Source organism: Numida meleagris, chromosome Z, assembly GCF_002078875.1.
Source record: "Numida meleagris isolate 19003 breed g44 Domestic line chromosome Z, NumMel1.0, whole genome shotgun sequence".
NCBI classification, from domain to species: Eukaryota; Metazoa; Chordata; class Aves; order Galliformes; family Numididae; genus Numida; species Numida meleagris.
In genome coordinates, this window is record NC_034438.1 from 55,184,141 (window position 1) to 55,198,697 (window position 14,557).

The 14,557-nt window shown below is 39.5% G+C and overlaps 1 protein-coding gene across 2 annotated transcripts in view; it reads left to right on the forward strand.

Annotated features, from left to right (window-relative positions):
• Nucleotides 1-10,295, forward strand: part of RAD23B (RAD23 homolog B, nucleotide excision repair protein) — a 38,229-nt gene extending 27,934 nt beyond the window's left edge. For both annotated transcript variants that reach the window (XM_021379514.1, XM_021379515.1), the window contains 4 exons: nucleotides 2,655-2,778; nucleotides 3,888-4,015; nucleotides 4,411-4,587; nucleotides 8,121-10,295. In XM_021379514.1, coding sequence (XP_021235189.1) covers nucleotides 2,655-2,778; nucleotides 3,888-4,015; nucleotides 4,411-4,587; nucleotides 8,121-8,234 — 543 coding nt within the window. In that variant the 3' untranslated portion in view covers nucleotides 8,235-10,295. The remainder of the gene's footprint in view (nucleotides 1-2,654; nucleotides 2,779-3,887; nucleotides 4,016-4,410; nucleotides 4,588-8,120) is intronic.

Genomic DNA, 14,557 nt, shown 5'->3' on the forward strand with positions numbered 1-14,557 from the left:
GAAGCCTCAAAGCCCACCCAGCCCCAACCCCTGCCATGGGCAGGGCTCCCCCTAACCAGCTGAGGCTGCCCAGGGCCCCATCCAACCTGGCTTCGAGCACCTCCAGGGATGGGGCACCCACAGCTTCCTTGGGCAGCTGTGCCAGGGCCTCACTGCCCTCTCAGTAAAGAATTTCCTCTTGACATGTAGCATAAATCGCCCCTCTTTCAGTTTAAAACTGTTGCTCTTTGCCCTATCAGTACACTCCACATCATTCATTAGTTTTATACATTATAATTGAATTCCCAAAATCTTAAAATCATAGAATATCCCAAGTTGGAAAGGACTCACAAGGGTCGTTGAGTACAACTCTAGGCTCTGTGCAGGACCACCCAATAATCAAACCATATTTCCAAGTGTGTTGTCCAAATGCGTCTTGATCTCAAGCAGGTTTTGACACTGTGTACCGTTGCCGTAAGCAAAATACATCTCTGTCCAGAAGTCTCACTCTTCTCTCCCTGTTGCTTATATTTAGCCTGATTTTTATGGGAAAAGGTATTTAAGCAGTGCTCTTCAGAACAGTGGTAAAAGAGTTACCACAAAATTGTGTCACAAATGTACTTTTCTCACCACTTTGTAGAAGGAAGAATGTGTAGCAAGCTTATGTAGTCAAATAAAGATGTAATAAAGTGTATGACTGGGAACATTTGCATTTATTCCATTGAGTGGCCTAAATACAGACTTGATGTTTTACGCAGCTTATAACTTGATGTGTTTCTTAACTCTTAGATAGGACAAAGTTTTTCCAGGGTCACTGTGTGGTTCTGTGTTTTTAGATGTGGTCTTTATGTTATCTGTATATTCGTCCCTTTAGTTCAGCTACAGTGATGAATGAATTGTGCGAAGAGCACATGTTGCAGCAGGATTTTCAATCTACGTTACCTACCACTGACTTCTGTGGTAGGTTTTCTGAAGCTCTTACTCATCTGGTTACACTGATGTAGTGGTTTATCTGTGATGGACTGCCAAGCACCACATGGCTGCTTGCTCAATTCCTTGCAGTAGCATGGGGCTGAGAATCAGAAAAATATTGTGAAATGAGAGACAGTTTAATAGGTAAAGCAAAAATGCTACTTGCAAAAGCAAAATATAATTAGGAATTTATTCACTGCTTCCCATTGACAGGCAGATATTTGACCATCTCCAGGAAAGCAGGTTTTCATCACACTTAAAAAAGCTGCTTGGGAAGATAAGTGCTGTAGCCTGAAACGTTGCCCCTTTCTCCCTCTTTCCCCCCCCCAACTTTTATTGCTGAGCACAACATCATACAGCACTGGGGTATCCATTTGGTCACTGGAGTCATCTAACCTGGCTGCATCCCCTCACAGTTTATTGTGCACCTCCAGTTCCTTGCTGGCAGCACAAGAATCCGGAAAGACTGGTTCTCTAACAGCTAAAGCACTGATGAATTATCAATACTATTTTCATCACAGATCCAAAACACAGAATCAGCTATGTCAGTCCTGGATGCCAGTCCTGTCAGCTGCAATCAAGAAAATTATCCCAGTAAATAACAGTACAACTGTAATTCTGTGGTTATTTCCACCCACTCCGTTGCTTATGTGTAGTTGTTCCCAAACTGAAGGTTGCCTTTTTCCTTCAAAGAAGGTGAAATGTATTCTCTTATACCAGTCCTTCTGCCTTCTCAAACCGTTGTGCATTTTTGGTGCCCTGGAAATGGAGTGTTGTGTGGTAGAGGATCTTGCATAGTCTTGCTTCTTCGGGATTGGGTTTAATGTAACTCACCCCGTTAATACAGTGCATATCAGGAGGCTTACTATTCCATGCAGTCTGCTTTTCTTGTATTGCTCCGGCCTGGCAATTCTGTCAGGGTGTAGCCATGTAGGAACCTTTCTGGTGTCTGTTCCACGCTGAGATAGAAAAGGCTGCTCTGAAAGGTAGTTTCTAGGCTTCAAGAAGGAAAATGGCAAATTTGGTACAGGAATTCAGTAACAGCATGGTTAGGGTGGGAAGGGTTTCCACGTAGGAGAAAGGTAGTAGGGTAATGCCTGTCTGGGTTTCTAGATTTGTTAGGCTCACTGCCCTGAACAGTTAGTTAATATGTGAAGTTGTTTCCATGGAGAAAACTGAACAGAATACAAGTTGACTATTTCTGCTAAAAGTTGGGTAACTTTACAGGCATTTTCACAGAAGATTTAGTGAATGCTGACTGTCAAAATGTTCTGTTGAGGAAAGAGGTTGAAAGAACTGTGCTACTGCTTCTTAATTTCTTGTCAGCAAAACTTAATCAACTGTTTAAGTTCAGCTAGCACTGTGTAATATGATTCTATTGCTGTAATGCAACTTTGTTTGCAAAACACCATAGCGTAACACCTTAAGTAATTAACTTTTCTATTCATGTCAAATACCTTGGAACGTAATTTGTAGCAAGTATTTGTTCATGGACAAAAATGCACTTTTAAACTGATGTATTACATGCTTTACCATGACAAATTATTTCTGGCACAGTATGCTCCCCCACTTGTAAATGCACACCTGTCACAACATCTTGCTTTGTATTTGCAGTGAAAACAGTAATATTTTTTCTTTGTTCTGAAGTCTAAATATGCGCCGTATTAGTATTCGTTAGGTAACAGTGTCAACTGTGGCTTTAGGGTATACCTGGAGATAATCAGGCTGTGGCTGAACCAACTCAAGCAGCAAACACTGGTACCTCTCAGTCTTCAGCAGTGGCAGCAGCTGTAGCAACCATACCTACAACCGCTAGTTCATTGGGAGGTAAGAAAGACTATACTTGAGGAGATGCAGTAAACACATGTGTTGAAGCATTCCGTGCTCCAGTGAATTTGAATTCCTGGTAATTGTGAACTGATCAAAGTGAATTGATAAGAGCCATAACACAAAAACTAGCTAAATGTGGTACTTGCTTGCGACAGAAAGCTTTTTATGTCTATATATCTGGAATAATGCATGAAATTTCTAATAATGCTGTGATCTTGACCATTGGTTTGATTCAGTATCCTGAGGTTGTTTGTAAGATCACAAATGTGGAGACAGTCGTACTTTCTCTCACAGAGGGTCTGCTTTTTTTTTTCTCACTGTGTACTGTTGACTGTGACTATACTAACATATTTTCCACTTGGAAGTTGGGATATCAGGGAAGAAACAGATTAAGGCAGTCAGACGTAGCATGTAGGATACCTGCCATGAGCTAGGGCTCTTCTCTATGCAGTGCAAGACATACACAGAATGGTTAGGACCCACCGCAGAAAATTCAGTCTTGAGGGGGAGGTAAGTGTGTGAAAAGGAGCATAATCAGTATAAAATGTGTCTTAGTTTATGGCAAAGACAGTGTCCAAGCTGTAAGCCTTGTTAGCATCCAGGGTATTAAATACAGATAGGACTAACAGGCTTCATCTGTAAAGAGAGAGAATGGGAGAACTGAATGTTTCGTAGCACTTCTGATTGTGCTGAATTCACTGCAGTGCCTAATAGTACAGGATATATGGGATTCTAAGACTTAGTAGAGAAGGGAAGAACTGACCTATTACAGTAATTGGAACTCAGTTTTGTGTCTAGAGGGAAGACAGTAGCTGGCTGTGTGCCTCTGAATGAGCTTACTCAGAAATAAGACAAAGAGAAAACTGCTGGAGATCAGATACAGAAACCTGCTGGATCTTCAGAGAAAGCTGTATAAAAAGAAAATGCATGGTTTAACCTTAGTAGAAGGAGTAAGTTAGTGTGACAAAGTAAGCTCTTCTTTTCTTCAATGAGGGGTTTATTGTCCAATTTGATGTCCTTTTTCTGTCTACAGTTACAGTGTTAGATACGTAGTTTTTAAAAGGTTAGCAAGACTGTTGTAGACATGTTATCTTACTGTTTTTCAGGACATCCTCTTGAGTTCCTGCGAAATCAGCCTCAATTCCAGCAGATGAGACAAATCATTCAGCAAAATCCTTCTCTGTTACCAGCATTGCTGCAACAGATTGGTCGGGAAAACCCTCAACTACTACAGGTGAATCTTAAACCAACAGAATAGTGCTGCTAATTTTGATGTAGATTTTACAAGAAAGGGAGATGTTGCCATTACCTGAGATGACATGTTAATAGGAATTCCATTATACTATTGTTGACTTTTCTGCATTTCTTACTGTATAAAACATTGTGGTATGGCACTAGAAATGAGACTGACTCTCTTTGTGAGAGGTGCAGAGGGTAACCGCAACTGAACTTAAACATGAAATTGCATTTTTTGTGGTTTGATTTAATAACTTTTTCACTGCACGTTTTTTACACATTCTTTGACTGCACAATTCACTGAAAATAAATATTCCTACTTGCCTGATGGAAGAGCTAAACATGTTCTATTTTAATATAATTCATTCTTTTTTATTTTCCTGCACATCACAGCAAATAAGCCAACATCAGGAGCATTTTATTCATATGTTGAATGAGCCAGTTATAGAGTCCCGACAAGGTTTAAGTGGAGGTGATGATGGTGCCAGCACTGGAGGAGTAGCAGAAGCTGGAAATGGTCATATGAGCTACATTCAAGTAACGCCTCAGGAAAAAGAAGCTATTGAAAGAGTGAGCCTTTCTGCTTTGAAATGTTTGTCCGTTGCTCTAAGGTGTTGACTGTTGCATGCATAAGATGTACCTTAGCTTAAGCTTTTTTTTGTTAGTTTATGCTAGTAGTTTTGAATTATTTCTGCTATTTCATAGCTGCAGTAGTTTTGTGTTTCAAGTCACATATCTTTTAGCCACTGAGTTTAAAATCTCCTGAGTTTGTCCTACTTGAAAGATGCAAAGTCTTAAGTGATCAAAGGCCTACTGTAATAGTAGATGATTGGAGGAGTTTCCCTGAGGAAAGGGATCTTGGGCAGTCCCTCTTGCAAAAACCTCAGAGTACTGTTTAAGATAATGCCAACTATGATTGATTTGCATGTACAAAGGAGTCTGCATAATCCCTCTTTGCAAAGTATTGGGGTAGTTAAAGCTCTCATAGTTAAGCAGGTTAGTTGAAATTGTTCCTTAACTTTGTCATTTGTTCATTATGAGAATTAATTTTATGTTTTAATATATAGGTAAACTCGTCTATAAAATACACTTTTGAGGTTATACTGCATTCATGATACTGTATGTAGCACTAGCTAAAATGTGTATTTACCTAGATGGTGGTGCCTCTGAGAAGTTTTGACTTTTTTCTTTTTAAGAACAAATAGTGAAAAATTGTCATAGAATCATAGAATCACAGAATCCATAGAGTTGGAAGGGACCTCTGAAGGTCATGTAGTCCAACTCCCTTTTAATGAACAGGGTCACCACAGCTCAGTCAGGTTGCCCAGAGCCTAGTCCAGCCTGGCCTTGGAAGTCTCCAGGGATGGGGACCCTGGCTCCAACGTTTTGGAGACAAACATTTGCCTCCTGCCAGCAAGGTTTGATTTTTTCATTTTTTCCCAGCCGAAGGAAATGACCTGGATGCAGAGTGACCCACAAGGCAGGCTGCTGACACCCCACAGAGCCCACCTCTGGTGTGCATGTTCACTCGTTGGCTTTCCTTGATGTGGTGAAGCCAGAATGTGGCAGAGAGGCGGCTCTTCCCAAGGGGGAGGACAGAGTAGGTGGCCATTTCTGGCTCTCTCCAGGACAACATCCCCACAGTCAGCCAGCTGGCATGAGAATTATAGAGTCATAGAATGAATCATTGAATGGTTTGGGTTGGAAGGGACCTTTAAGACCATCTAATTCCAACCCCCAGCTGTAGGCAGGAACAGCTCCCTCTAGACCAAGTTGCTTACAGCCCCATCCAGCCTGGCATTGAACCCTTCCAGGGAGGGGGCATCCACAACCTCACTGGGCAGCTTGTTCCAGTGTCTCACCACCCTCACAGTAAAGAATGTCATACTGTAGTAATGTTTTTGTTGTTTATATCAAAGGTGGATTTTTTTTAATGGCAAATCAAAAGGTTCTTAAATATTATCAGAAAAGCCCTTTATTATAGGTGTCAACTTTCTAGATATCAAGGAAATAGTCAATTAAGAAAATTAGTGTAACAAAACGTTTGCCTATATACTTCTTGTCAGATCATCCTCTCCAGTCTGTTGCATTTACTTTTAAAACCATTTTATGCAGTAGTGTATTACCTCTATAACCTGTTGCAAAACCCAGCAGAGAGGACTATGAGCTTCTCCTGTTATTCGTAGAAAACTTAGGTATCATAGTGCTACACATTGATGCTACTTGTAAGCATGAAATTAAAACTAAAGAATGGCTGACAAGCAATAGTAGGAAGTAGTTTCTTGCAGAGATTTGATCTACCCTATGTATAAAAATATCTTGCAGGTGCTGTGAAGATTTTAATGAAATCCCTAAATGGCAGCATATTGTCAAATCTTTTTAATTGGAAGGGACCCTTAAAGACAATCTGGTCCAACTCCCCTGCAATGAACAGGGATACGTACAGTAGATGGTGCTCAGAGCCCCATCCAGCCTGACCTTGAGTATCGCCAAGGATGGGGCATCCTCAGCCTCACTGGGCAACCTGTACCAGTGCCTCACCACCCTGACTGTAAAAGCTTCTTCCTTACATGCAGTCTAAATCTCCCCTTCTTTTAGTTTGAAACCATTTCCCCTTGTCCTGTCACAACAGACCTTTCTAAAGAGTCTGTCCTCTTCCTCCTTATCATAGAATCATAGAATGGCCTGGGTTGAGAAGGACCTCAGAGATCATCGAGTTTCAACCCCCCTGCTCAGTGCAGTGTTGCCAACCACTAGACCAGGCTGCCCAGAGCCACATCCAGCCTGGCCTTGAATGCCTTCAGGGATGGGGCATCCACAACCTCCTTGGGCAACCTGTTCCAGTGCGTCACTACCCTCTGAGTGAAAAACTTCCTCCTAACATCTAACCTAAACCTCCCCTGTCTCCATTCAAAACCATTCCCCCTTGTCCTATCGCTGTCCACCCTTGAGAACAATCGTTCCCCCTCCTGTTTATACACTCCCTTCAAGTACTGGAAGGCCACAATGAGGTCTCCCTGGAGCCTTCTCTTCTCCAAGCTAAGCAAGCCCAGTTCCCTCAACCTTTCCTAAGATGATCAGAGTGCTCCAGCCCTCTGATCATCTTAGTGGCCCTCCTCTGAACTCATTCCAAAAGCTCTGTGTCTTTCTTGTACTGAGGGCCCCAGGCCTGGACGCAGTACTCCAGATGGGGCCTCACAAGAGCTGAGTAGAGGGGGACAATCACCTCCCTGGGGACAATCACCTCCCTCTCCCTGCTGGCCACTCCTCTTTTAATGCAGCCCAGAACATAGTTGGCCTTCTGGGCTGCCAGTGCACACAATGCCCCCCTTTTAGATACTGAGAGACAGCTATCAGGTCTCCTGAAAGCCTTTTCTTCAGAGTGAACTGCCTCAGCCTGCTTTTACAGGGGAGATGTTCCATTCCTTGAATCATTTTTGTTGCCCTCCTCTGGACTTTGGCTAAAACAAAAATTGATTTGCTGAGCTAAACCCATTTGCCTTGGTATAGTAACAAATCTCTTCTTAAATATTCTAATGTCCAATTATTAATGTATACTGAATACTAGCTCACTGACTTCTGAAAGAAAGATTACTCTCAACTAGCTTTTCATAGCTGAAAGACTCCAGTGAAAGTCCAGTATGGCTTAATGTGGTCTGTTGTGCAACCTACCAGTGATGAGCCAAATCAGAGTTTAGGGGATCTTGCTCCAGGCAAATTCTGGTAGAAGCCATGAGTTTTGTATCTTTAATTGTTTAAGGCATCAAAACTGTGTTTTTTCAATAGTAGTGCAATGTGCAGTTACTTCCTGACATTACTGTGACCCAGGTTTATTTTAGTGACTTGCTGTGGCAATGAACAGTGATCTGTTCATTCATAAATATATGGTGCTTAGATTCATGGAAATCACTTTTCAGTTACAAACTTAAAAGCTTAATTCTGGTTTCTGATGACAGAGGCAACTCTTTCTTACTCTCTTCCCTTTAGTGGCAGCAGTATCTGTTTGAAAAAAAAAAAGCAATTGCTTAAATGTTATTGGAAGATACTGGACGTACAAATAAGCTTAGTATACAAAACATTCTAAATGTGTTTCTTTTCTTCAGCTAAAGGCATTAGGATTTCCTGAAGGACTTGTGATACAAGCATATTTTGCTTGTGAGAAGAATGAAAACTTGGCCGCCAATTTCCTTCTACAGCAGAACTTCGATGAAGATTGAGAGACTTTTTTTTATCTTACACTTCACGCCAGTGCATTACACTAACTTTGTTCACTGGATTGTCTGGGCTATTTGGGCTTATATTCTTAATGCTTGGGGTATGGTGTGTGAGGAGGGAAAAGAAAATGTGGTAAACCAAGTAAAGAAAACAGTATGTCTGCTTTAAATTAGCAGATGCAGCAAAATACACGGTGTAAAATACAACCAAAAATGAGCTTCTGCAGATATTTAGTTCCTTCTATAATGTAGTGTAACATTTTTTTTCTAGGTTTTCATTCCTACTGTACTTTTTATAGAAAGGTAGTGTAATGCCCTGCTTTTGTGTTCCTTTCTATTGGTATTGGAAATAGCCTACACTACCACACTCTGTAGTCTGTATTTCGTGGCAACACTGGAAAGCAACTTTGTGAAATCTAAAAGATCTGATGAAATGTAAACACGAATGCCAGAATGTGGGTTCTTCTTTTGCTGTCTCAAATCTGTTAAATTAGTGCAAGAAGCACATTATTTTAATGATGTATTTAAAATGGATTTATTCAAAAGAAAACCCATTTTAGCTAATCTTGATTATTAATTGAGAAACTCTCCTACCCATGCCATCCTGTGATTTGGGAAGGTATACACACAAAGAAAAAATTCTCTCTCCTGTTCACGTCTTTTCTTTTGGGGAAAATTCATAGATACCTAATTACTGTTCACTTCAGTGTTATGTTTCAGTAGAAGTTTTAAAAGCAATAGACCGCATTTTTGGCTTTATTGTATGCTTTATAGTGAATTGAATATCATTTTTTTTGCCAACAGACAAAACACAAGGCTCAGTTTTGTCCACAGCAGTGAGACTGAATCATCAAATCAGATTTCACCTTCGTATTTCTCTTGGACCAACCTTTGCAAAAGAACATAAAAATACAGTTGTAAGCATCGGAAGATCCTGGCATTCTGTTGATCTTGAGTAAATTGTAATGATCAAACTATTTCTGTTAAGTAAGCATTTTTTCCCCCTCACTTTGAGGAAGAGAGTTCAGAACTTGTAATATCCAGCAAACAACCAAGTTACTGCTGTCCAAAAAGAATCTGCATGCATACCTTCCTTTCTATTGAAAATAAACTCCGATTTTAGAATTCTTGATTTTAGATCTTGGTACCTTCTTACTACTTATGTTTAGTCACAACAAAATGTAGTGTCTTCCTTTTATCATACATTCTCTTTTAGAGACAATCTTGCAGTGCTACTGGTGAAAGTAAATTCCAGTTTTGGCTAAAATTACTTCATGCATCCTTTCCTGAACACAACTTGGGGATATTTTGACTTTTTACTGTCGTATTCCAATTAACTGAATTACAATTTTATCTCTGTATCTAATAACGAAGACATTATTAGTATCAGTAGTGGTACAGCAGTGGGTTGTGCCACTAATGATACTAATGATTTAGTGGTACAACCAAAGAATGATTTTCTGCTTTGTTTGTGTAGCAGTGGATTCAACAACTACTTAAGCTAAGAGTAGAAGTCAAGTCCTGAGAAAAGAGAGAAAGACTGAAGCATTTGTATTTTGTTTCCTCTTTGCTTTGTTGTAGTCTGTAAATAATTATCTGCATCAAATAATTAAATGTAATAAAGCCTTTGACTTTTTCTTTCTGTTCTTAAACATCTGTGATGTTTTTCCAGATAGTGTGTATTTTAGTTACTCAAATTTCATTATTTTAAAATTTCATAGGTGCATATTGTTTATCAGTGATGCAACCAAAACTGTATCAGTAAAAGTGATACTGCTAAACAGAAAATAAATATTTCATAATGTTTCATTTTGCACAAGTTAACATTAATACCTGAGTCAGCCAGTAGGTTTTAACTAAGCAGAAATATCAGTATATTTATGGACTTTGAGAGATTGATTGTAATGATGTAACACTCTGCACGAAAAAAAGGGGATAATTGTTATATGTAAAAGGAGCAGCTGTCAGGTGCTTGAGAAATGCCAAACTGATGCAAGTACTTCCTGAATGTACTCTACTACATAGCTGATATCTAAATAAAAACAAAAGCCTTTAGTTTGTGGATGTCTTCTGTACTGGTTAATTTGTTTGCTGTCCGAAGTAACCGTGCCTTCTCAGGAAGATGGAGGAGGAAATGAATGCCTGTGTTTCACTCTTCTCCCCATAGTTAAGATTCTGAAATGCTTACTTGTTATAAATGCATTTGAATTAAAGACTGTTCAGCGTTGTCTGTGTAAAAGAGCTGACTGATGAACCGAAAGGTTTATAGCTGCTGTGGCTGAAGACCCAGTCGTAGTTAATGTTTCCATTTTTCAACAGTGAAGTAGAGTGTTTATTTGACTTCTGGTGAATGGTTGTATGATTTTATATGCTAGTAAAAACTGTATCTATTCAATATTGGAATATTTGCCAAGGAGAACCAGTATCTTTGTAGTTGCAGCCAAAAGGGAAGAATATATAGAACTCGTGGTGAGAAGGTAAGTGTGACCTGAGCAAGTTGTACAGGTGTGCTGTTGCCCTACTTCTTATCAAGTGCTACCAGGAATGGTCTGCACAGAATGCTTTTTGGCTTGTTTTTTTTGCAGCTCTCTTAGGGATTTGGGACAGTTTTTGTGTTGTATATCCTTCTGCAGCTGTGTCTAGAGACCTAGAATGAAAAGTTCATTTTACTTGCAGAATAGGTACTTTTTTATTTTGGTAAGTCTTGAAGTATTAATGTGAATACTGTATTACAAAGGGCAAGGAGCAACATCCTTGAGGTTATTGTTGCCAAAGACATATTTTGAACTAAACGTGCTTTACCCCTCCATACGCACTCCTCATCCTTCACTCTAAATCTACTCCCCAGCCCCACTTTCCCCCTTCTTATTGTTGGAGAAAGCATGTGAGCTGCAGAGGGAGTGCTATCAGCTCACCTTAGAGAAAGGAAGAAAAGGAGTTCAAAAGCTGAGATGCTGGGTAAGGAAATGGCTGGTCTTAGGGTTGGATATTAAACAAAACAGTGAGCGCTGAATGCCATGGATAGTGGAGGGGAAGTAGTGGAAGAGAGGCAGTAGTGTTTTTGACAAGGCATGCCCGGAAGAGTTGAGCAGTGTGTTGGAGGTTGAGAGGACTGGAGTGGTGCAGCAGGACTGAGTGGAGAGTCAGCTAATGAGTGAACTTTTCTGGTATGACTGCACACATAAATAAGCAAGATTTTTGTTAACAGAGAAAGCAGGAGCACAATTGTCATTCCAGGAGACTACAGAGGGAAAGAAAGGAGGAAATCATGATGTTTGCAAGAGCTCTGCCAACGTACGGTCTTGGATTGTCCAACCCCACTGAAGTGATCCTTCTTAAAGCTGGAGAAAAAGTTTCTTGGGTTTTTTACTTCTAGCTATGTATCACGTTGCTATGACCTAATGTGCTCTTCAGGTCTCTTCAGAAGCTGTTGCTCAAGATGGGAGAAATGGGTGGTCCACCTAAACTGCATTTCTTAGTAGTAATAGTGTTTTGTTTATTTGTACAGCTTCACAAAATAACAAATTTCCATTAGCAAAGGGCAGAATTATGTAGTGTACCAATGGACCAGTGCTTCAAATTTCATTTTAACTAATTCTGATGGAATTACACTGGATAAGTGTGAATATAACGCATGACCCATCAGTACATGTCTTACATGACACATCAGTACATGTGATCTGTCGGAAGCTGCAACAAAAGCTGGAAATACCTGATCTCAACAGAGCAGCAAAGTTAAGAAGAGAAGCTATCAGTGTGTATGAAACAGGGCTGTAAATCAACAGAGCAGTATCTTTTTTTTTTTACAATTGTAAAATAAATTGTTAAATAAGGACATAACTATATATTTTTTTTTCTTTCCTATTTCTTGGAACTTAAAGGAACTGGTTCACTGGTACACAAGTACAGAGGAGGTAAAATAGATGGAAGACCAGTTTTAACACCTATTTAAAGTATTCATAGAATCATAGAATTCATGCAGTGTCTAAGTTACTGTTCAAAAGTGGTGACAAATTGTGTTTATGAAATGTGCAACCTTAGTTTGCCTTGAACAAGAAAGATGACTTTGTTCACTTGCAGGATAGCTGAGTGGAGAGATACAGTTGCTGGATACAACTACATGGTCTGACAATGTGAGAGGAATGTAATGTCTAATGGTGGCTTTGTATGCTTCTGCTAGCAATGCAACTTGCCTTGTGCTCCTGAATTCAGGTTAAAAAGTTGCTGTGCTTCAGAATTGTTGGAAAGGATCTATTGCTTCTCAAGCTTAAAGTTAGCTTTGTCGCTTGAGCTGTATATCCTACCCTTAAAAGAGATTCTAACTGAAAGCTAAGAATGCAAGTGAGGAGAATTGAGAAGGTCACTTTTGGCTTCCTGAAGCATTAAGAGCTCAGCATTTTTTTAAGAGCCACGTTACACGAGCATAGTAATGTAAACTGATGCTGAAGTTGAAGTCTCGCATTTGATGCTGTATATCTAGTGTTCGTGTCATCAGTTGGCAGAGAGATAAAGTGGGTTTTTAATGAGTCTGCAGAGCATAATTTAAGGAAGGTGAAGTCAAATTGCTTCTAAATCACTGCATGGATCCTCTTTAGTCACAGCAGGTCAGCTAGGAGAAAAATCCTTGTGCTGAAATCTGTGTTTATGTGGAGTTCTCCTTGTGTAAGTATGAGTATTATGAATACAGGTTGGAGGTTATATGATTTAGTAACTTCAGTCTCTTGATGGACCACATGCCAGATGTCTTGTTCTGATGTGCTCTTGAAAGAAACAAAAAAATGAGAGAGAAGGACCTTTTGGAAACAAATGTGGCAAATATATATATGTGTATATATATGTTTAACTAGTGCATAGGCAGAATTCTGCCATATTGTATTTAGACTGAATTGAGGACACTGATGGCTGTAGTTTCTCATTGCTAGCATTGCTGGGATTTGTGATGTCTTTAGAATGTTTTGTTATGCCTTAATGAGCATTACTGTGCCTTAATAATGCCTTATTAGTATCCAAGTGATTTAAGTCTGTTTACAATAAAAAATATTTTGGTTGTAAGATCTCATTTGCATGATTGCAGTTTGTGGGTGGAGAAGCTGCAAGCTTGCCATCTTCCTTCCAACTGAGAAAGATCTCTGCTTGGCTGTCCCATCATCTTCATAGCCTACATGGAACAATTAGTGTATTTTAGAAGGGTGTGGAAGAATGTTGTCTCTTTTTATGAAGCTTCTCCTTGGCAGTTTTGCTTTGTAGAAAGAAGAGTACAATTTAGAGTGAGACGAAACCAGTTTTTTCTATGTCTTTGCTGTTTACTATATTCTGCTAATACCCAATTCTGTGTATATGTAGACAGTTTAGTACCGTGAAAAGGACTGAAACTTTTCTTTTATAGGAATGATAACAGGATCCTCATTACATAGAGGCTTTAATAAAATTCAAGTCTTGGCTGCTTAGCTTAATCCTGTTTTTCCTTAATATCTGACTCCAGTAACATTGCTCCTTGTCTCATGCTAACAATTAATTTTGCAATTGCAGAGTAAACTACACTAGGAAGATGAGAATTGTGCAGTTCATCTGGGAAATTAAATTAGAAGTTACAGAAGTGTAGACAGAGGTTACACAAAGCTGGCTTACGAGGTAACTGAGGAGAAAAGAGACAGGATGATTTTCCGTTTGGAGCAAGAGAAGGTAAAATGCGAGTTAATATAGCAGTCTGTGAGGCTCTACTGAGACTGTGGGGCTTAATGTTGAAGAGTTTAACAGTATGCAAGCTTACACGTGAGAGTTTTTGTAGACATACGGAAGTATATGCAGCTTGATTAGGAAGGAGTTGGGAGGGGAGTTTTGAAAATACTTGCCAGTAAAGAAAACTGATTTATGTTCTCTGTTCGAAGATCCTTCTGTTGGTTTCTTCTTTTTTTTCTCATTTGTATATTTTTCATTTCTATATTTTTTTTCATTTTCATTTTTTATCATTTTCAAAGAATCTGGAAGGAAACTTTCCATGTCTCCCTGTGACAGTCTATACTGTCTGTTTTGTGAATGTATTTCACATAAAAATGGTTATTCTATTTTGGAAAACAATGTTGGGATAGGAGGAATGCATTTTTTTCCAATTTCAAACTTGTTTCATTGAGCAGAGGTGCTAGATATGTAGATATTTTTGGATATGTTCTCTCTTTTTCACCTGCATACTTGGGGCCAGGAAGAGGAAAAACTGAATTTGAGTTTTTTCCTTGGCTCCCAATGCTCAGTGTCCGCATAGATGGCTTGTGGTGCAAGAAGTCTGCAAGTTGTGACTGTTCATCATGCCCATCTCAACAAACATGAAA